The 24,217-nt window shown below is 32.7% G+C and overlaps 1 protein-coding gene across 3 annotated transcripts in view; it reads left to right on the top strand.

Moving 5' to 3' along the window:
• CSMD3 (CUB and Sushi multiple domains 3) overlaps nucleotides 1–24,217 on the top strand; it is a 1,242,212-nt gene that overhangs the window by 1,163,587 nt on the left and 54,408 nt on the right. For all 3 annotated transcript variants that reach the window (XM_042973241.1, XM_042973240.1, XM_042973239.1), the window contains 7 exons: nucleotides 1,445–1,618; nucleotides 7,296–7,469; nucleotides 10,390–10,563; nucleotides 11,345–11,530; nucleotides 13,524–13,697; nucleotides 16,534–16,716; nucleotides 21,616–21,792. In XM_042973241.1, the coding sequence (XP_042829175.1) occupies nucleotides 1,445–1,618; nucleotides 7,296–7,469; nucleotides 10,390–10,563; nucleotides 11,345–11,530; nucleotides 13,524–13,697; nucleotides 16,534–16,716; nucleotides 21,616–21,792 (1,242 nt within the window). The remainder of the gene's footprint in view (nucleotides 1–1,444; nucleotides 1,619–7,295; nucleotides 7,470–10,389; nucleotides 10,564–11,344; nucleotides 11,531–13,523; nucleotides 13,698–16,533; nucleotides 16,717–21,615; nucleotides 21,793–24,217) is intronic.

Below are 24,217 nucleotides of genomic sequence, written 5' to 3'. Positions count from 1 at the left end.
AGAACAGTCACTATATGTAAATTTTTATAAGCAATAATTTAAAGTTTGCAAATTTTCTATTTGTCCATCTAATGGCCACCTAAAGCCTAGAGACGAAACTCTGAGTTGGAGCCAGAATAAGACAGGTGGGCTGGTGGTTAAGTATTGGATTCTGGAGTTTGACCGCTGCGTTTTAATTTTGATTTTGCTATTTACAGGCTTTGTAACCTTGTTAAAGTTACTAAACTACTATGTGCTCATATCTTAGTACATACAATTCAGATAATGACCACACCTGCCTCATAGGGTTCTTTTGAGAATTACTTAAGTTAGAGCACTAGCAGTAGTATCTGGTACAAAATAAGCACTCAATAAACATTATCCACTATTGTTTCTTATTCAAGAAAGACATTTCATTTGTAGTGTTTAAATTCAAGGGAGTCCTAAGAGCTGCGTTCCAAATGACCTAGTGAGTTGGTCTCTTTTCAGGTTTTTAAAACCTACAAACAAAATGTGAAATAGAATTATATCCAATAATGTTTTTTTGTGAAAATCAAGTGATATTTTGCATGTAAATCTCTTTATAAACTGTAGAGATCTCAACCAAAATTACTTGTCATTACAAACATACCTCAGAGATACTGTGGGTTCAGCTCCAGACCACCACAATAAAGCCAAACTGCAATAAAGCAAGTTAAATGAGTTTTTTGGCTTCCTAGTGCATTATAAAACTTACATTTATACTATACTGTGGTCTATTCATGTATAATAGCATTGTGTTTACAAAAACAATGTACAGACCCTAATTAAAAATTATTGCTCAAAACGCTAATGGCCATCTGAGCCTTCAATGAGTGGTCATCACTGATCCCAGGTCACCACGAAAAATACAATAATAACAAAAACTTTGAGATATTGTGGAAATTACCAAATTGGGACACAGAGATACAAAGTAAGCAAATATTGTTGGAAAAATTACACTGATAGGCTTGCTCTGCGCACAGTTGTCACAAACCTTCCTTTTGTGAAGGCACAACATCTGCAAAGCACAATGAAGTGAGGTATTCCTGTACTATCTTAGCACTGTTTTAGGTACAGAGGAAACTTTGACCCAGGTAAATCAAAAGGATTTCCCAGTGTCACTTTGTAAATCAGAGAGTCAGACCGGACAACCTACTTGAGTGACCAGATTGGCTAAGCACAAATGCAAAGAAAATAGCTTCATTACAAGTCACTGTCACTTAGAAGGTTTTATGAGACTTGAAGTGGATCAATTTTAAATTATGTCATTCCCTCTGCATTTTCACACTCATTCAAACTTTTTTTTTTTTTACAAATGTCAATTTCGATTATAAATAAGTCAGATCATAGACAATTCAACATGTTGAAAGCATGATTTTGTTACAAGTGCACAGTGACTGTGTCTTTAAGTGTTTTTTTTTTTTTTCCTCTTCTTGTTTTTAAGTTATTTCCTGTGGAGAGCTTCCTACACCTCCAAATGGAAATAAGATTGGAACTCAAACTTCATATGGCTCCACAGCCATCTTTACCTGTGATTCGGGGTTCATGCTGGTAGGCTCTGCCGTACGGGAATGCCTTTCTTCAGGTCTCTGGAGTGGATCTGAAACCAGATGCCTAGGTACGGATTTTCGAATTATTTTAACCAACCACACCCCCTGCCCCCCACCCCTAGAAAGGAGGCAGACCTTTTTCCATAATAAGAGATGACCATTTATATCCCATCGGTAAGGATGCTAACCAGAAAATGCTTAACTTTAAAAATGTCTCATGGTAGAAAAGCTATTAAACAGATTACTCTTAAAGTTAATCAACTAGTATTTGAAATGAGAATCTTAGGTCATTAAGGTGAGATGCATTTTCTTCCAGGCATTGTGAAAATAAAAAGGTGAAAACTAATTGCCGAAAATTATACGTCTGCATACTCGGCTGGGTTAATCACTGTAGCAGTTAATGCGTTCTAAACTATAGTCAATCCTCCTTTCACCTATTTACTTAAAGGTAATGATCAAAGGAGAAAAATGACTTCCGCATTCAAAATCTTTCTCCCTTTTAATTTCACAAGATTTTAACATGTGTAATATTACTTTCTAGTAAAGTTTTTAAATACAATTTTTTTTCAAACCTGATTTTAGGCAAATTGGATTTTTCCCCTTAGGGTTTTTAAATTCATTATTAAAAAAAACTGTTCAGTTAAAGAAACTGAACTAGCTAATTCTGCTTGCCCCTCCTCCTTTATTATTAAAAGAGTATTATGATTTATGCTTTATCTTCTTTTCAAAGACTAAAATAATTTTTTAATATTATGAGAGTGGTATGATTTATGCTTTATTTTTCTCCAAAATGATTTCAAGATATGACAGCAAGTACTGAATTAAGCATAATTAAAATTGTTCTAACTATTCACTTATCTGCTGGGTACAAAGGATACTCTTTTTGTTTACCAATTTAAAAATTGCTGACTATTATGAACAGGTATTGAAAAATATGGACAATGTTTTGCCTCTAAATATTTACTGAGTTTAAGAATATGAGGCATGGCAGAAAAGTGTAGCAATTTAGATACATATCGTTTTGCTAATAAGCTTGAAAATATTCATGGCAATACAATCATGATTTGAAACTTAAAAAGGTATAACTAGGGGTTTTGATTAAAATCCTATTTTTCTGCTCTCAGACATATTTGTTAATAGGTATACTTGGAAGCGTAGAAATAATGGTTTCTTTATGACAGCACGTATATTTGAATATGCTATAAGACCATAGCATAAAAAGTGGTACAAAATTAAGATCTTTACATATTCACATAGGTTTAAAAAATCAAAATATTTTTAATCCTTCCTAAACTACAGGAAGGATTACTGTAGTAAATTACAGATTACTAAATTACAGGTTACTTTAGTTTATATATAAATTTGAAAATGTACATATAAACTAAATTTGAAATACTATATTTTTTGCTCTATGTCCTGATAAAGTATATAATATTGTGTATTATATACTGAATATTGTATATAGAGGATGGTTTTATTTACCCGTTTAGAATCCTGATTCTGTTCTTTGAAGAGATAGGGCATAAAAGGAAGATTTGTAAGAAAACATTGCCTCTTGGTCTATGAAGACAACATTGCCATCCATTGCAGAGGATGTAGGTGTCAACACCTAATATAAATTTCAAAGGATGTTGGTCGAAGGAAAGTGCAATTGCCAAACAAGCAAATCCCTAGAATCTTACTCTTGAACTTGATTTTAAGGATTAATGTAGTTCAGTCATTCTCATTTTTGAAAAAATAAAAACAAAATGAAAACAAAACAAGCAAACAAACAAAAAACTTACTCTTTGTAGCCCCAGACACTTTTGGCTAAGAATGGCCACTGGAATGTGCTTATAATTTTTTTCCGTAAGTATAGTGCGTTTATTCCCAATCCCCCCAGCCCTTTATTATGAACTTTTCAATTTTTCAGTTGAAACACTAGGCAGTGACCCTTGACAGATACATGTCTCTATGCCCACCACCTAGATGCTACAATTAGCATTTTGTCGTATTTGCTTATCGCATATCTATCTATCCTTCCAGGGCTCTATCAATCCATCAATTCATTTTTTTTTGATGCATTTCAAAGCAACTTGTAGAATTCAGTGCACATTTTTTGTTAAACATCTCAGCATGCATATCATGCCTATCATTCCCTAGAGTTTAATACTTGCTTATTTTCTTGATTCTTTTTTACCACGGCAAAATGTGTATACAATGAAATGTACATCTCATAAACATGCTCATAAGCATGAGTTTTATCAAGTGGTTTTGTTAAACCACTCCGTAGTTATAGAATAATACTGTTACCTAGGAAAAGTTCCTCATGGCCCTGTACAATCTGCAGCTCCCCCAACCCTGTGACAATAATTGTTTTTTCATCATATGTTAGTTCTCCCTGTTCTAGAAATCCATACAGATGGAATTCTACATTATGCACTGTTCATGTAAGACTTCTTTCATTCTTTTTCATCCATGCTGTTGTGTGTATCACTACTTTTTTCACTGTTGAGCAGAATTCCATTATATGAATATGTCACATGTTGGTCAATCTCTTAATGGTAGACACCTCACCCTTGTCCAGTTTTGGGGCCATCATCAAAAACAAGTTGCAATGAATATTCATGTAAATGTCTTTTTTTGTGAGTATATGTATTCATTTCTGAGAGATTTGGGAGTAGAATTCCTGGAAGACTTCTTGCCCCACATTTTTTCCAGCATGTGGTATAGCTAATCTTTTAATTTTATCCATGCCATTGGGTATATAAAGGTATATTATAACATTTTAATTTGCGTTGTCTTGATAATTACTGATAGAGTACAATTTCTTGAGCTTTCTGGTTGCAAGGTCTTCATTATTATGTATTTTATAAGTATTTTCTCACAACCTGTGACTTGTTTATTTTTCTTTTTAATGAGCAGAAATTTTAGATTTTGTTAAAGTCTGTCTTTGCTGGTTATTGCTTTCTGTGTCTTGTTTAGGAAACCTTTGCTCAACCATAAGTCACAAAGATTTTCTTTCATATTTTCTTCTAGAAGTTTTATAGTTTTTGGCCTTTTATATCTATGACTTATTTTTAATTTGTTCTTGTATGTATAACAAAGTAAAATTGAGGTTTAGTTGGGCTTTTTGTTTTTTTTTTTTTTTAGAAAGGTATCTGGTACTATTTGTTGAATAGGTTTTATAATAAATCTTGAAATTTTGTATGTATATCCTCCAAATGTGTTCTTAACTTTTAAGATAACTTTAGATACTGTATCTTTTCCAATCTCATATATGTTTTAGAATTAGCTTATCAATTTTTATTTTAAAAAATTATCTAGTAGAATTATTATCAGGATTACATTGAACCCATAGATCATTTGAGGAGAATTGGCATTTGATAGTGCTGAATCTTCCAACTAATAAACAACATATTTAGTATATTTATTCATTTATATAGGTCTTCAGGTTTTTTTTCTGCAGTAGCAATATTTTGTATTTTTAGCATAGAGATCATGTATATATATTGCTAAATTTATTCCTGAGAATGTTTAGTGTGTTTATAATATTATAAATTATATTGTTCATTTTTAATTATGTTTTCTATTGAATTAAATTTTTCACATTAATTGGTTGCTGCTAGTATATAAAAATATAATTATTTAAAATATTTATCTAGGGGTGCCTGCCTGGGTGGATCTGTCGGTTGACTATCCAACTCTTGGTTTTGACTCAGGTCATTATCTCATGGTTCATGAGTTCAAGCCCCATATTGGGCTCCACACTGACAGTGCAGAACCTGCTTGGGATATTCTCTTTCTCTCTCTCTGTCCCTCACCCACTCATGTTCACTCTCGCTCTCAAAATAAATATTTTACTTTCTAGATACTGGTTTATTAACTCAGAAACGGCCAGATGGAAGATTTGCATAAGGCAAGGGATGTGGGAAGGGTGCAGAGCATCCATGCTTTCTGAGGGCCCCACTCTGCTTAATCTCCTAGTGTTCATCAACCCACAAGCTCTCTGAACCCTGTGCTTTTGGTTTTATATGGAGGCTGCATTACATGGGCATAATTGATTAAATCATTGGCCATTGGCAATTAATTCAACTTCTCTTCCTTCCCTCTTCCCCAGAGTTTACAGGGGTGGAATTGAAAGTTGCAACTTTCTAATCACATGGTTGGCTCCTCTGACAACCAGTCCCCATACTAGGGTGAGGTCCCAAAGCCACTTCATTAACACAACAAAAGAGACTTTTTTTTTTTTTTTTTTTTTGCTCCTATCATTTAGAAAATTCCAAAGGTTTTAGGAGCTCTGAGCCAGAAACAGGGACCAAGATCAAATATATATTTCCTACTATAAATCATAATATCTATTGGAGATGTCTTTATCAGGTTGAAATTTCCCTATATGCTAAATTTATTGTTAGTTTTCATCATGAAGGAGTACTGAATTTTGCCAAATGCTTTTTCTTCATCTATTGAGATAATTATATACTTTTATCTCCTTTATTGTCAATATGTCAGTATTTTTTTACTCTGTCAAATTAGAGTGGTTGATTTTATGTATGTTTCTAGATTGGTTTTCAAAAATATTAAGGAGTTTTGCATCTATTTTGATGAAGGACATTGGTTTTTCATGTGTCTACCAGGTTTAATATTGGGGCTGATTAAAAACTAACCCTTTTTCTCTAACTTCTAGGAGTGTGTGCAATTTTTTTTTTAACTTAAATGTTTGGTTGAAACAGTAAAAACATTTGAGCCTGAGTGGTTTTATGGGGAGGAGTTTGTTTAAGAATTCAAGTACTTTAGGGGTGCCTGAGTGGCTCAGTCACAGTTGAGTGTCCAACTTTGGCTCAGGTCATGATCTCAAGGTTTGTGAGTTCAAGCCCTACAACAGGCTCTGGGCTGGCAGTGTGGAGCCTGCTTGAGATTCTGTCTTTCTCAAAGTAAATAAAACTTAAAAAAAAAAAAAAAGATTGAAAAAAAAAGAATTCAAGTACTTTAATAGATGAAGGGCTATTCATATTTTCTGTTTCATCTTGCTTTAGTTTTGGTATTTAATTTTCAAAGTAGTTGCCCTTCTGAACTGCTACATGTATTGGCATAAAACTGCTCTTCATTTTACCTTATCCTTTTAATCCCTGTAAGCTTGTAGTGGTGTCACTTCATTCATTTCTATTATTGGTAATCTTGTTCTCTGCTTTTGTGTGCTAGATAGAATTAGCTAGGAGTTGAGCAATTTTGCTGCTATTTTTAAAGAAAGATTTTTTAGCTTAGGTAATGTTCTCTGTTGTATTCTATTTTCTATTTTATTGATTTCTGTAGCTGCTTTAATATACCCTTTCATCAACTTTGGTTTTATTTTCTCTTCTTTCTTTTGTCCCTCTTTGTCCTGTTCTTAAGGTGGAATCTTAACTCATCGATTATATATCCATTTTTCCTTTTTGATAAAAACAATGCTATAAATTTTTTCACTAAGCACTGATTTATCTGTATTCCTCAAGATTTGATGTGTTTTATTTTTATTTTTACACAGAGTGAAATGTTTTCTAACTTCTTTTAGACCCAAGTGTTGCAAGAAGTGTGTCTTCTTTTAATTCCCAAATATCTGACATTTTGCTAAGTATCATATTTATCTTTATGTCATATGATCATGTTTGCATTATTTGTAGCATGCTTGTAAATAAACTTTTAAGAGTTTAGTAGTGTTATATATGTATATAAATACACAAGACTTAGTTCACAATATTAAAGATATTACTTTCTGACCCATTTCAGCGGGTCACTGCGGAATTCCAGAGCTCATTGTGAATGGTCAAGTCATTGGAGAAAATTATGGATACAGAGACACTGTTGTGTATCAATGTAATCCTGGTTTTCGATTGATTGGTTCTTCAGTGAGAATATGTCAACAGGATCACAATTGGTCTGGTCAGCTCCCATCCTGTGTGCGTAAGTAAGCATGACAGAAGTAATTAGAAGTCTCTGTTCTCATACAATTACCAATAATTTTTTCTTAGGTAAGATGCACATACACTCAGAGATACATAAAACCATCCATAAAACCATGAAAGCAGTAGAAAATATTAGAATGTCTGTTATTATTTGTTTTTTTGTAAAGATAAATTAAATTCAGCTATTCTACTACTTAACATAAATATATAATATTTATAAGTGCATATTCCTATATGGAAGGTGTATTCTTGACTAAGTTTTACTTATAAGGATTTTAATTTCTTGAAAGCAAATGCAGCAGCATCAATATTGTCATGATGTACTATTATGAAACTTTTTGTAGTGGAAAATACTTTGGATAGATTTTTTTCTAATAATTATGATGCTGTAGTTGTTACATCAAAATCATATCCTGATGGTATCATTAGTAGGGAAAAATTCATCCGACATGACATGAAGAACTGTTGTTCTCATTCCAGTTCTATTACTAATTACATGAGCTAATGCAGGTCATTTAATCTCTCTAGGCCTTAATTCCCTTATATATGAAGTGAATGTTTAAAAGTATTTATAATTATCATTCCTTTTAGCTTCAAAATCCATCTTATTCTTAAATGCATCAATATTAGATGTGCACATTTAATATAATTATAATATATTTCATAAAAGCTTATGTGAAATATTTAAAATTTATTTGTTTGTTTTAAAGCATTCTTTTCACTATTTTAAAATTCACAGGGGCACCAGGGTGGCTCAGTTGGTTGAACATCCGACTTTAGTTCAGGTCATGATCTCATGGCCAGTGGGTTCAAGCCCCACATCAGGCTCTATGCTGACAGCTCAGAGCCTGGAGCCTGCTTCAGATTCTGTCTTTCCCTCTCTCTCTGCCCCTCCCCCACTTACACTATGTCTCTGTCTCTCAAAAAATGAGGAAATGTTAAAAAAATTTAAATTCATACAAAATTGTGTAACACTATGTAATTTGGGAATTGTTTCAATATCTCTACTGGTTCAACAAATATCTCTGATCCTTAATTTAGATATGAACTTACACATGAAGAATAAAGTGGATTGTAAAATAAAACCTTTTTATCAATAATTTTTAAATACAGCTGCTGTGCTTTGTGCTTTCTGTTTATGGCATAGATTTGCCCAGTGAGCATTTATTATGACTGTTATAGTACAAAAGTAATAATAAAAATTGAATACTGATAATTGTTTTATTTATCTTACTCCACTGAATACGCAGCATTTCACAGTGTTTCACATCACAATCTATCCTATTTTGGACCTGAAAGGCAATTATCAATGTATTTCTTATTTGTGTCTTTTTTCTAATCCTTTCCATCCCCAATAACTGACCTTTATTACAATTGGTGTTAGAAAATGAGAATAAACACTAAATATGTTGTAATTGTGACATCATGTGATCATACTATAAAGATTTTGAAGGCTTCAGATACATAACACATGGGACTTTTAGCATGGATTCATTAGAAACATTTCACTTATTCTGTGACTAATTACATCCATATTTATAAATTTCATTGTCAAATTTTTACACAAACAACACATATTCATTGAAGTTCTAGTTTCGTGGAAAATACTTCCAGGGCCTGAAATTTAATAGAATAATAGAGCATAGAGTTAACAATTAATACTACTTTCCTAAGGGGCATATGTGTGTGTGTGAGAGAGAATGTGCACACACACACACACACACACATGCGCAAACTGATGATTTAAAGAGAGCATATTATGCCTGGGTCTGTCCTAGATTTTTTCCCCTTTCATTTATATTGAGGTCTAGCCAACTAATACCACTGTTTTTCTTGTTGAATAATTGAGACTATAAAAGAAAATTGGCCTTTGGGGTAAAACTGGTTTCTTTATTGATAATTTTAACAAGAATAAGATGCAGTTAAATTTCCAAATGAGTAGATTGACATTAACAACACAGCTGAAAAATAATTGCTCTTGGGTCATTTCAGAAGTCCTAAAAGTGACTATGGTTTTTCACTGTGCCCAATTATGAAGCCCTATTACTGGATTTGCTCTGATTAATAGAGGGAGATGATGCAATAAAACAGTTCACAGAAAAAGAGTGGTCAGGAAAAGCCCAAGCACTACACAAAATCATAACAGAACTCTAACCCTAAAAAACTTTTAAATATTTTACCTAATTGGTACATCATTTCCCAACAAAATTGCGCTAAATTATGAAACATCAATTGTGAAGAAAATAAATCATTAAGATTGATTGTTTTAGAGAATGTTAATCTTGGTATCCCAAAATAGTAAAGAGAATTCTAATACAGCATCGCACATTATTTTTATTGTTTACATTGTATAGTCACGTTAATTCTTGACACACACTTTGTCTATTATCCATAAAAATGAATCATATAAATGATATTAAAATATTTCAAAATTAAATACAAAAAATCCTGTTTTTATATACCTTTAGTTCTCAAACTTAACTAGAAGAGGAAAATAGGTTTGGTTTCATTCTTCTGCTACTAACTAGAGACATAAACTTCAATCATTCCCAGATTTGTTTGAATTTCAGTATTTGTCCCTAAAGAGAGAGAGAGGGAGGGTGGAAGGGAGAGAGAGAGGGAGAGATAGAGATAATGAAAAGGTACCATGATTCTTTAAGCATCTCTGCATCACCTGCATAAAATGATCACAATTATAAATATGTATCTATTTACTAATATAATATTTCTATTATATTAGACTATTTTGGCATTCCAAATTGCTCATTTGTAAAGGTAAAAGCACTTTAAATGCATTTTCACATAAAAGTGATCTTCTTTCTATGTTGTTTGGAATGACTAACTGCAATTGTCATGTGATAACTGATAGCCAAATATTCTGCTTTGTTCTTCTCCTCTCCCTCACCCATTGCCATTAGCTGTTAGCTGTGGTCACCCTGGTAGCCCAATTTATGGAAGAACAAGTGGCAATGGATTCAACTTTAATGATGTGGTGACATTCTCTTGCAATATTGGGTATGTAATGCAAGGGCCCACAAAGGCACAGTGCCAGGCCAACAGACAGTGGAGCCATCCCCCACCAGTGTGCAAAGGTAAAAGTCTAATGATATTCCAGCTTAGAGCATGGTAGTAATATGTTGTGTCAACATACGTGACAACATTGAAATAGCTTGGGCAGATTAGTAGAAAGTTTTCAGCTAATAAACCAAACAGATTTAATATTGGTGTTCTTTCATTTAGCTATGCTTTCCTTTTCTCCTTAATTTTTACCTTATGGTTTTAAAAGGTAAAAGTAGCAGGTTTTATTTTAACTGCTTAGCTTTATTATCTTGTGCCCATTTTATGTCTGCCTCTAAAAAAGTCATTTGTTTTCTTTATAAATAAGGTAACTTACCTTTGGATTTTTTTTCATATTTTTGGAGAGACTGTTTGAGTCCTGTATTACCATTTGCCTACACTGGGGGGTTATTTATTGTTTTCTCTATAGAAATAGATTAAAGAGAATTTTTTGGTGATTTTCCATTTCCAAAGAAGTATGATATACTTCATATTGTCTGAAAAAATACAATCAAGTTATAATTTTTCTACATTTTTTGTGGTTTAACTATATAGCTTAAGGTATCATTCTTTAAATCTATATTCAGAAGAATACTTATGGAGGTACCATTATTCAAAGTTTCTTCAAAAACCTTTTCCTTTTCCTATCTTTTCAACCATATGATTTCGCTTCATTAGATAGCCCATTCATTAATTTTATTCCTAGAATCTTTGATTTGATTGAATTTACCTTTGATACTCCATCTCTGATGGAAATCTATGTAGGTCTATGTATATTATTCTAAACACAACTTTCAAAATTTGTCATCTGTTTAGTGGTGAACTGCTCTGATCCTGGAATTCCAGCCAATTCCAAAAGAGAAAGTAAAATAGAACATGGAAATTTCACCTATGGCACTGTGGTATTCTATGATTGCAATCCTGGATATTTCTTATTTGGATCTTCAGTTTTAATATGTCAACCAAATGGACAGTGGGACAAACCTTTACCAGAATGTATCAGTAAGTAGATAATGTGAATTATTCCTTGAGAAAATGCCATGGAAGCAAAATGGATGTCTATTGTCTTATAAAGTATCTAGAGCTATATGTCAGAAGGATTTTGTTTTTAATTATTTCTTGTAATTTTTTTATTTAATTTTATATTGTGAAACTATACTTCCCTGTATTCTGCCACTTGAATGCCAAATGCCATTTTTTATTAATATGAATGGGATTCTTTGGCTTTGAGCTTTGATGAAGCAGATAGATTATGAAAAGCAACATCTTTTATAGCCTATGATATTACCATCCCATAAAAGGCAATTATATTTTGATTTTCCTTTGTGCTAATATTTTAAATTTCATTTAAGGCTATATTAGTCTTAATATAAACATCTACCAGGGCCTTAGAGTACTTGAGGATTTAGACAAATGTGTTACTTAAAACTTAATGATTTAAACATTTATCATATTACAGACACATACACATATAAATGCAGTAAATGTTAATACACATCATTTTTCAAGTCAGTGAACATCTATTGGAGTACACTGTGTTATATGTTGTGCTGGAGTTGTAGAATATAAATAACATAAATTATAGCAGATATGCACGAAATTCACATGCATAGTGAGGAAATAATTTAACAGAAATAATTACGTGAGAATATAGAGAAATGAACATGAATTTGAAATATTTAGTTAGTTATTAAGTCTCAGCTATAGCTATGTCTCAAAGAGTTGATGAGTCATGAAAAGAAAGACAAGAACTTTATAGATTGAAGAGGCAGTGAATCAAAACTCATTGTGCAAGTGATTTTTGGTTATACTAAATTTCTAAATTATAAAATTATTTTATGATAATGTTTTAGTTAAACATAATTTATAGGGTGGGATTTCTTGAAAATGTTGTGAAATCATTCATGCTCTAATGAGGCAACAAAACTTTATGCAGTGCCCATTAAATTTCAGCTTCCATGCAAATAAGTCAATTGTTGATCTTTTGCTTAAAATGTATTCCACTTGTTTATACAGTTTAGTCTAATAGTTTGACTATTTCACTTACTTTACTTTGTGTGGCTATAGCATTAAAGTTAAAAATCTTTCATAAGACATATAAACATGAACTTTTTCAGATTTTCTTAGCTCTCGTGCACATTTTTTGCCCTTTTAATTTCCTGTAGTATCTTTGGTAGATGCAAAGTACTCAGGGGTTTTTATTAAGTTTATATCCCCTTATGTGCTATTTAAGATTCTGGAGTTACATTGCATTGAATATTTTTCCATGTTACAACTAAAAGGGGATACACAGTTCCCAAGCTACCTCTAGGTTATAAAGAAAATACAATGCACTGATATCTGATTCCACAATGATATCCACTGATATCCACTGATATCTGATTCTACAATGCACTGATATCTGATTCCACTATGCTTAGTAGTGTTTCAGTTAACAAGACACAGTATTTTCTTCATACAGCATGATTTATACATTACCAGCCAGGATTAGAATTATTCTAGACTATATATTAGATTGTGTGTCACAGATCCATCTTCAAATGAGTTCCCTCTCCTTTACCTTCAAAATCCTTCCATTTTAATTTCTGTATGGGCTCATTTTGAATCCCATATAGCATTGCAGGTCTTTATTTAGCTATTTCACATTACTTCTCTCTCTAACTTGCATATCCTTGTCCAGGCACATATATACTTCAAACCCATGCACGTATGCGTATAAACACACACTCACCACCACACACATAACAGAGTTAAACTCACTCATTTATGCATACTTGGAGTGTTCCTGCAAAACACTGGTGAGCAGGTTAACGAGATTACTCATATAACTGCAACTTACATTTTATTTTTTAAAAGCTAGCTTTCACATGGATGTTTGACTTCGGGAGGTTAGGTATATTTGAACAGATAATTTACTTCTGATTTATAAAAAGTGGTGCAGGTTGTTCGATAGGAGATATAAAAAAATTTTATATTCAATAATTATGTATTGTAGTGATTGACTGTGGACACCCTGGCGTTCCTCCTAATGCAGTCCTGTCTGGTGAGAAGTTTACCTTCGGGTCCACTGTTCACTATTCCTGCACAGGAAAGCGTACCCTTCTAGGCCAGTCATCAAGGACTTGCCAGTTAAACGGCCATTGGAGCGGAGCACAACCTCATTGTTCAGGTACCACTTGGAAAATTGGACAATGTGTGCTGAAAGTTGTATTATTAGTATTGTTATTATTAGAAATATATACACAAAACATCCCTAAAGAGATAAAAATAATAGTTTTAAAATCTCATGAGACAAACTGTAAGATAATTTATACAATTATTGGAATACTTCTTAAGGCAGTTTAGATTCAGAGCACAAATTAATACTCATCTTGTAGACGATAAATTACTGATACATGTTTGAACTGTGTTATAGCTAATGTAAATAATTAAGTGGTTTTAGGATGCTACTTTGAGTACAATGCTTTTGTTCATTAAAATGGTGAGCCACTCAAGTTTGAGTATTCCATTTTAGCCGATGCAAATGTAATTTTCCCCAGAAAACAATGTTATTTAAATGATTTTTCTGTTAGAGTTCAATTCTATTAAACTTTCTACACAATCGATTACTTAATAGCATACTTTTAAAATAAAGCCCTAAATGTTTTAAATTAAACTAAGCCAAGTTTTCTGAAAGATATTAATAGGTAATATAAAATTTGAGTTTCTGTAACCCAAATAGAGTTATCTTATAATAAATGAATGTCGAAGCTATTAAAAATTAATAATTTATTGAACAGTATTTGATAAATCTTCTTTTGAGCTGTTTAAGCTACTGCTTTTCTTTAAAAAAATGTCACTTAGGGCACCTGAGTGGCTCATTCAGTTGAGCATCCAACTTCGGCTCAGGTCACAATCTTGGGGTTAGTGAGTTTGAGACCTGCTTCAGATCCTCTGTTTCCCTCTCTCTCTCTCTGCCCCTCCCCTACTTGCGCTCTCCTTCTCAAAATTAAATAAACAAACAAAAATAATGTCAATTAAGTTTTAGATCTGTGATGTCTCCCTTTTTGATACTACTTATTATATATTTGTTTTTACCCATCAGTTAAATGTTGGTGCTTATTTTTCTGCCTGTTGTTTTATTTATATTTTGCTCATTATCTTTATATTATTTTCTCTGTGGAGATCATAATGATGACACAACATCGAGTTGTTGTTTTCCCTTTAGAAGTAAAAGTTGTGAAATGGGGGTGCCTGTGCAGCTCAGTCAGTTCAATATCTGACTTCGGCTTAGGTCATGATCTTGCTATTCAAGGGTTTGAGCCGCCGCTGGTCTCTGTGCTGACAGCTCAGAGCCTGGAGCCTGCTTCAGATTCTGTGTCTCCCTCTTTTTCTGCCCCTCCCCCAGCTCATGCCCTGTCTCTCTCTCAAAAATAATTAAACATAAAAAAAGTTTACAAAAAAGTTGTGAAATGGTTGCTTATTTCAGAGTCTTCTTATAATTAGTGGTTAATCCCTGTGAAGTAACTACCTAGGACTTCAAATTTAGTCTATAGATTTAAAAAAACTCTTATTTTTAATGTGACCATAATGTGACTTTAATGAGAATTAAAACTCTTATCTTACAGTAACTCAATTAACTCAGATAACCGATTATGCATAAAAACATAAACCTATATGCGTATATCCCAATGTATTAGAAAAGTGCTTCTGAATTGCAAACAAGAATGCTCATAGATATTTAAAGTGAAATAGTGATCTTAACATTTTGTGTGGTTGTTAATATTACATCACATGAAAATGAGGTGGTGTAAAGAAGGATTCCAAATATACAGGGCACGTCAAAAACCATCTACACACAGCTTTTCAATGTATATGCCTTCAAGTTTCTCTCTCTCCTTCTTTCTCTCTCTTAATGTATAATAATATAGTGGCAACTCTGATTAGAATTATTTAAGAAATGATAAAGGGACTGAATAAATCTTAATGTTAAAATCAAAAGATGAACACCTAGCCATGAGCAAAATCCTTGTTAGGAACTTAAGTCAGGGGCCTCTGGGTGACTCAGTTGATCAAGCATCTGACTCTTCATTTTGGCTCAGTTCATGATCTCATGGTTCATAGAATAGAGCCCCACGTCAGGCTCTGTGCTCACAGCACAGAGCCTGTTTAGGGTTTTCTCTCTCCCTCTCTCTCTGTTCCTTTACTACTCATTGTCTCTCTCTCTCTCTCTCAAAATAAAGAAATAAACATTTTTTAAAAGGAGCTTAAGTCAGAATTTCTAATCTTTGTTTACAATTTATTTTTATATTTTCATATTGGAAAGAATACAATTCATTTATCTTTGATCAGTGGCCATTGGTAGAGAAAATTAGGGGGTGAGATTTTAGTCTACAGGATACTGTATTGTAACATTTACGTTTTCCAGCACATTACAGTTCTAATTTCACACAAAAAATATTTTCAGCTATTAGGAAATTCAGAGAAGGAAACATGCAAATTATCAAATACAGTTTTTAATTTTACTTTTATAAATTCTTTGTCATTTGAGCTCGTAGTATTATCAATTATAAATTTTCCATTAATTTGGTCATTATCTAGGTTTTGAGATACTGATAAAACGTCCTTAGCCTGTTTACTAGGCCCAAATATCACAGATATGGCAAATAACATTATACTCTGCATGATTTTCTTTTTCCTTTAGGCCTTTTCTATGACTAGACTCAGATGGGAAATGTGAATTATGATTTTGCCCAGTCAGCGTATCATATTAAGCGGGCTTGGATGGCTCAGTGAGTTAAGCACCCAACTCTTGACTGTAGCTCAGGTCTTGATCTCAAGATCATGAGTTCAGGACCTGAGTTGAGCTCCACTCTGGGCATCTAGCCTACTTAAAAATAAATGAATAAAAATTTTTTTAAAAACACAGCATGCACAAACACAAAAGCCTACAAGCATTTGGACTAAATCATGAACATAGTCAATGTTTAATGAGATGAATTAATCTGAACTGTATTGAATTTCAGGCGATGCTACTGGTACCTGTGGGGATCCGGGTACTCCTGGTCATGGTTCTAGACAGGAAAGTGATTTCAGAACCAAAAGCTCTGTACGTTTTGCTTGTGATATTGGTTATATCCTTCATGGCTCAGAAGAAAGAACGTGTTTAGCCAATGGCAGTTGGACTGGAAGGCAACCAGAATGCAAAGGTAATCTAAGCAGAAACTAAATACACTGAAAGGATTGGAATTTAATGTGCATCTGAATTCAGTTGGTCACTATACTACAGGTGCAATCACTACTAGCCATTCGTCCTGTCCCATCGCTGGAATAAAGGCATTAGTATTACATTTAACTCACCTCATCCTATAGGAGAACTATGATAGATAATAATTATAAAAAATATCTCTCATGGGCTATGTATACACAAACATTATTTAATACAACAAACATCGCGATGGGAAAAATTAAAAATATTTCTTAAAAGCATTTATATTTACCTCTTCACCACAGACCTTTACGTAATAGACACTATCAGGGAACAAACAGATTGTTCTTAACATTAGTTCAAAATCTGTTTTAGTTTTCAGGTTTGTAGAAATGGAAAAATATAAGAAGATGCCTAATTATAAATGAAATTTTTATGTATAGAGTACAGTTGTTGATAGCTTGAATCCTTAAAAATTTTGGTGTTTAAGTAAAATTGTTAATCATTCTGACTGACTCAGAGTTAACATAATTAACTCTTTACAGATTGGCTAGAAAATGAAGTTTCGCTGAAAAATTATCCATATAATTTAAACTGTTCTTTTTGAGATAACTTTAGTGCAAAAGCTAAACTTGCAAAGGTAATTATGAAATGTACTTGATGTTTTACCGAATGTAACAGGTTTTATAAATAGAAAATAAGTCCCAATAGAACCTTCTTGACAGTTTCCTGTTTGATTATATTTCAAAATCCTTTGACGATGTTTAAAATTAGTGTCCGCATTCTAGGAAAGAAGGATAGTTATCTTTTTTTTAACATTACCAAATTTAATCTTAATTAAGAGACTTGCAGCTCAGTTGCTATTATAAGGGAAACAAATTGAGAAACAATATTGCTGAGCAAAAGACAATAAGTAAGACTAAGATCTTTAATGACTCCTCAAACTTATTTTCCAAAGGAAAAATCTCTATAAATATATTGTACATGGGTGATCCTTTTGTTTGGCTGAACTACAAAATAGTTTTTAGATGACATGTGTAGTGCTGACTTTGTTTTGTTAGTATGTACATTATGGATAAAACAGAACGAGGAGTTAGAGAAAATATAACAGAATTAACATTTTTCTCATGGATGGAGTTCATACAAATCATTTAGAAAAGCATTCTAGTAGATGAGTAGACAGAATGAATGAACAGAAAACACAGAGGAGCCAAAAAACAATATTGTAACCTATAGAAAAAAATTCTACATAACTACTTGTCAGAAAATTAGAATTGATCATCAAAGCATCATTTTTCACCTGTTTAAAAATGAAATTCTAGTGTATGTACAACAAAACTAGAACTTGAAAACATTTCTGGAGGTTTTTTTGTCATAATATTTTAGGATAGGATAATTTGACAAAATACATATTTATTCATAGAATATATATAGCTTTGATTTATTAACTTCACTTTTGAGGATTTTTTCCTAAGAAAATAAAAATATTAAAGAAAACACACAATTGTGATGATGCAATTTTATATTTCTAATTGGTTATGACCAGCAACAATTGAAAATAATTAGACAGCAGTTGGAAAAATATTACATAAGCAATTCTATGTTTACATGGTGTAACAGTATATCATCAATAAAATATTAGAATAAAGGCCATGAGAAAATGTAAATTTCTCATGTAAATTTCATGTAAAACTGTTAAAAATTAAGATTCAGAATTAGGCACTCTAGTAAAATTCATGGGAAATGATATTTATTTAAAACAAAGAATAAAAGGCAGTACACAAAAATGATAACAGGACAGAGTGGTGAAATTTGGAGGATTTTATTCTCTTTATTCCAAATGTTTTGTAACATTATATTACTTTAGTAACAGTAAAATATAAAAGCTTTCATAGGATGTATGGATGTGATGAATAAAACACATGAAAATAAAAATATCAGAAGTTTTAAAATAATTTAATAAATAGAAAATACAAATTTAAAGAACATAGCATTTTGATAAACTGACAAGGATTTTAAAAATGATGGTGTCTGATGTTGCAGAGAACGTGTGAAAACAAGCAAAATTTTTTTACACCATTGATACAAGTGCATTGTTATAACATCTTGGGTAACTCTATATATACTTCAAAAAAGTAAAAAAATTTTTCAAAAATAAAAATTATTGAGAAATTCCACTTCCAGAAATTTATCTTAAAAATACCATATGATTTCACTCATGTGGAATTTAAGAAACAAAACAAAGGATCATAGGGGAAAACGAGAGAGCAGAAAATCAAGAAACAGACTCTTAACAATGGAAAACAAACTCATGGTTACCAGAGGGGCAGTGGATGAGGTGACAGATTAAGCAGCGTTCTTCTTGTGATGAGCACTGAGTGTTGTATGAAAGTGTTGAACCAACAAATTGTACACCAGAAGCTCATATTACGTTGTATGTTAATTAATTGGAATTTAAATAAAAACTTAAAAAACGGGACCTATGTACACAGTTGTATACATAAGCTAGCGTATGTTAAACTGTATTATATGATAAAGAAATAAAACTAAATTAATTTCATGTAGGTCAATAGGAGATTGGTTAGGTAAGTCATGAATATACATATAATAGAAAACTATCCAGTTACTAAACTTTATGAAAGAAGGATGCCCTAATTATAATGTTGAGTAAGAAAAATAAGATTACAAAATAACATATTTCTATCTTTTAAAAGGGTATTATTTTACTCCTGTGTACTCTGTGCTTAGCACAGTGCCTGAAATAAACATCATGATGAATATATATCCATTTATATATATTTGCATATACGTATTAATATAAGTATATATAAATATTTTACCAAGTGCTATCTCTTGGTGGATTTATACATTACCTTTAATTTCATCTTTATACTTTCATTTATTTTTTGACTTTTCATAAATAGCTATCACCTTGATAAAAAGTGACAAAAAAGGTACAGTAATTTTAAAAATTATCTCTAGTAACAAAAAAGGGTAAACATAAAATATGATTCATATAATGTATCTGACACACAAAAATAACCAACTGGCAAAAATATATCATGTTTAAGCCTTTCATTCACTAGTCTAAATAAAATCCAATACTCTCATTATACACTATCAGAATCATGCTTATGAATTTGTGCTAGTTGAAAATCTGCCATTAACTAGTTGTTAGACCGTGGGCAAGTTACTTAATCCTTGTGCGCCTCATTTTCTTACCAGGGAATGGTAATGATGTTAATATCAACTCAGAATTTTTGTGATATTAATTAATATTGAAAAAGTTGTGGCCGTCACATAGTAAGTGCTCAATGAATGTTAACCATCATTTGTATTAGATTAGGTCAATTGACAGCTGAGAAATGACTCTAGGAGAAATGGCTTTGTCAGCTAGTAGTAAACATAAATGGAGCTATGTTCACAGATAACAATCAACTCCCACTTTCCCCGAATGTCAGTATTATGGAGGGAAAGTTGTTATCGCTGCTCTTGCTGTGTCCAGAAAGCTTTCAGCTTTCACGCATGATAGATTTGCACTTACCTCCTTTCATTTTAAGTTAATTTTACTTGTGTAATTCAGATAACATTCTGAGTAAGAGAAATGTATGTATTGAGGGGGCGGAATTAGAGATCAGAGAACAGGAGTAATAGTGTGATTTCTCTGTACCTGGAAACCACCCTGACTAGAGAAGTTCTTGATTTTTATTGTGCAAGAGATAGACTGAACCTGGGTCCTTATTACAACATGCAAACTACATGACATCTTAAAACAAGGATAATGTTTTTCGAATCTTTCTTGTGTTGTGTCAAGGCTATGGGGCATGATACATAACGGATAGATATGACCAGATTATTATTTTAGGCAGGTACTAATGAATATAGAAGAGGATAATTACTCTTGACAGCACATAAAAATATTTACTGTATCATATGTTCTGCTGGAAATATTATTTGGAGTATGACATTGTTGTATTATGTATGAAATGTGTAAGTTTCCTATCTACATACACATACACAAACATACAGTACTATTACAAAGGAATGGCAAAATTAAATATTTGAGATGCAACAAGTGATTTAGATGGTACTTCTAAAAGTATAATTACATTTCATATTCATAAAGATAACCTTAAACTATAAAGTACTAAAATACCCTCTTATATTACAGCAAAATTTAGTATTATGTCTAACATAGGCTTGCTTTTAAGAGATTTTAAAAATTCACTTATGGCATTAATGACCAATAGTTAAAAATAATACAGAATATCTAATCATATAAGGCATTTGTGTTTGTGATTCTTATTTAGGATATGTTGCAAACTTAATGCCACACATTCATAGAATTTACTTTGTTTTTATTCAATTTATTGTTTTGTACGCCTTAGCCCAGAAATAGAGATAATAAAGTTTTAATGCAAATCATTTATATACTTACATAAATAAAAATATACATGGATGTTTATAAGACTTAAATTGTTCATTTTATATCTATCCTCTTAGTACAATTAAAATAAATCTGTCACATCTTGTTGTTACATCTATTCCAGTTTTACATGAGTTGTTTTTTAGACCGACTCTTCTAATCCTTCTTTGAAAGATTTTGTAGTACCCAAAGGCAGTACTCTCAAGTAATTACTTTACTGTGTAATGTTTCTACCAAAGGCACTAAAAAAAGTCTTCAAAAAGTAGCCGTGATTTGCATCCCAGTAGTTAAACTAATAGAGTCAATATAAATTCATCTTGAATTTCAACTATTTATAAAAGATAATCCAATGCTTCTTTTAGAAACTTTTGTAGCTCCTTTGGATAATTTGAAAGAATCATTTAGTCATTACCTTTTTGTGAGAGGAATTCTAAAAACACTTTTACATCCACTCTTACCCGTTTTGTTTTATAGCCATACAGTGTGGCAACCCAGGAACAACAGCCAATGGAAAAGTCTTTCGGATCGATGGCACAACGTTTTCCAGTTCAGTTATTTATTCTTGTATGGAGGGATATATCCTTTCTGGACCTTCAGTTAGACAGTGCACAGCCAATGGAACATGGTCTGGAAGCTTGCCTAACTGTACAAGTAAGTTTCTTCTCATTAGTTTAAACTATCACTAGTTATGTGAAACATATTTGAGGATATAAATGTGTATGTGCGTGTTTTGTATTTAATCAAACCATGCCAGGTTGTGAATATTGGTATTTGTCTTCCAGAGTAAAAGGGGGTAGTAGTGTAATAGTTAGAATGTGCACCAGTGGCTTTAAGTATCAGTTGGCTTACCAAGGTACTACACTGGCAGAGGAAAGAGGAATCACAGAACATCAGTGCTGTTAATTATAATTTAACCGTTCTTTAAGGATAGTGATGAATTATCAGCTGTAATTGAGATTAAATATACAAAGGAAGCAATTTTATTTTGTCCGTTAATGCACATCAATAACTGGCTTGGTTTTAAAATTTCTAAATGAAGAACACGTTGTTTCTGGGGCTCAAAAAGCTATTGGGCTTTTGTCAAACATAGGGTTGCGAAGGTCAGTAGTTGCTCTCGACAGTGTCAGTGGTGGAGCAGCCCTGGACTGACCTAATAATGCGCAGAAATCTAACTGAGGAGACAGGCTTTATACTGTGTGTGGGCCAATGACCCATTCCCTTCCCTTTAAAAGTGTAGCTCTTTTGTGAGTATTTGCATTTCCTGAATGACTGGCTCAGATGAATCATCCCAGAGGAGGATGCCATCAAAGCCATGTCATGACCTCCTGTGATAGGAGACAGTCGCTTGTAGTTACTATCTTGCCTACAGAGATTGTGTGTGCAGTGACAGGGCTGTTGAGGTGCCTTGTGTGTATAGTGTCTCTTCAAAGGTGAAGGGAGACTATGGCTAGGAGACTATTGAAATGACCACCGAATAGAACACATTAGCCACATCTATAATAGCAAAACATTTTCCAGTTGTTCGTTCGAGTCAGTAAAAAGTAATATCCCTGGCCCTATGTCAGCCCCAGGCATTGTTACATCTAATCTTTTGGATAATTCTTTACCTGCCCTTGGGCAGGTCCTCACAGACTCATCAGTATTTTGCTGAATACTCAGGGAGTTCTCTTCCTACATCTCTCTTGCTTTCTGTGCCTGTCCTTTCCGGTACTCTGTCTCACAAACTCTATCCATTTTGCTCTCTCCGGGCTCTTAGATCCATCTCTTCAACACAGGGAGTCTGCCTGGGGTCCTCCCCTCTGTGCCAAAGCCTGGAAGTTCTTCTCTGAAGGCAGCTCTACTCTAAAGGCAATCATAGGACTCATCTCCTTTGTTTTCTGTCTCTCAAGGATCACGGTGCTTCTGTGCTTTCCTGCCTGATGAAACCTGGTTTTTGTTTCGTGTGTGTGTGTGTGTTTTCTTTTCTTCTGGTTGTTTCAAATGGAAAATAAAAATACATTCCCTCTGATTTCTCCACTTTGAAGGAAAGAAATCCTTCTGTTTACCTTGAAAAAGTCTCATTTTTTGTGATACTGAAAAATATAACAATTAACAAATATGATTTACTATTTCCATACTATATTACCCCATTTGAGTCTTTAGAACTGTACCCTGGTGTCTTTTAAATATCAGCTCAAATGGGGGGGCCTGGTGGCTCAGTCGGTTAAGCGTCTGACTTTGGCTCAGGTCATGATCTCGCGGTCTGTGAGTTCGAGCCCCGTGTTGGGATCTGTGCTGGCAGCTCAGAGGCTGGAGTCTGTTTCAGAGTCTGTGTCTCCCTCTCTCTCTGACCCTCCCCCATTCATGCTCTGTCTCTCTCCGTCTCAAAAATAAATAAAAACGTTAAGAAAAAAATTTAAATATCAGTTCAAAGGACACATTTGCCAAAGCCTTCTCAAGACACTTCCTCATATCCCTTTTAGCTAGAAGTGATCTCTTCATGGTGTATAACTTTTTTTTTTTTCTAATGGAAATTACTTTTAAAGCTGAACAGTTAACTTTATAGGGCAGTAGTAACCAGGTCTGTTTATCTCAGTGCCTTTCTAGAGTGGAGCACAGAACCTAATATGTGAGTGATTAAGTACTCAGTTGTTCACTAACTGAAATATCTAATTTTCATTTTAACTATTAGTATGCAGAACTTACCATTTCACTCCATTTTAAAATGTTTGCAGAAAGGACTTGTAATTTTGCAGATAACATGGCACATAGTTTCTGGAAGATAGTATGTGTTTAATATACAGTTATCAAAAAGATGAAATAATGAGTATATTCACAGTAAAGGAAATCTGTTGAGTAACACATCTTTTGTTTTCCGCACAATGAATAACAATTTAATTTCATCATAGATAAATACCTAAGTCTCTTATTTAAGTTGTTTTCCAATTTTAGTAAGGATAAATAAACATATCCCAATTTTTGAGACCGAAAATCACACCTAATTGGATCATTTTCATTTTTCTTTAAATTTTTAAATCAAATTAAAAAGTACCTAATTCAAGACAGATTGGTTACAAATAGTATATCAAAAATATGA

This window comes from Panthera tigris, chromosome F2 (assembly GCF_018350195.1).
Source record: "Panthera tigris isolate Pti1 chromosome F2, P.tigris_Pti1_mat1.1, whole genome shotgun sequence".
In the NCBI taxonomy this organism is placed as follows: Eukaryota; Metazoa; Chordata; class Mammalia; order Carnivora; family Felidae; genus Panthera; species Panthera tigris.
Note: the sequence above shows the minus strand (reverse complement) of the source record. Positions and strands in the feature narration are given on the sequence as shown.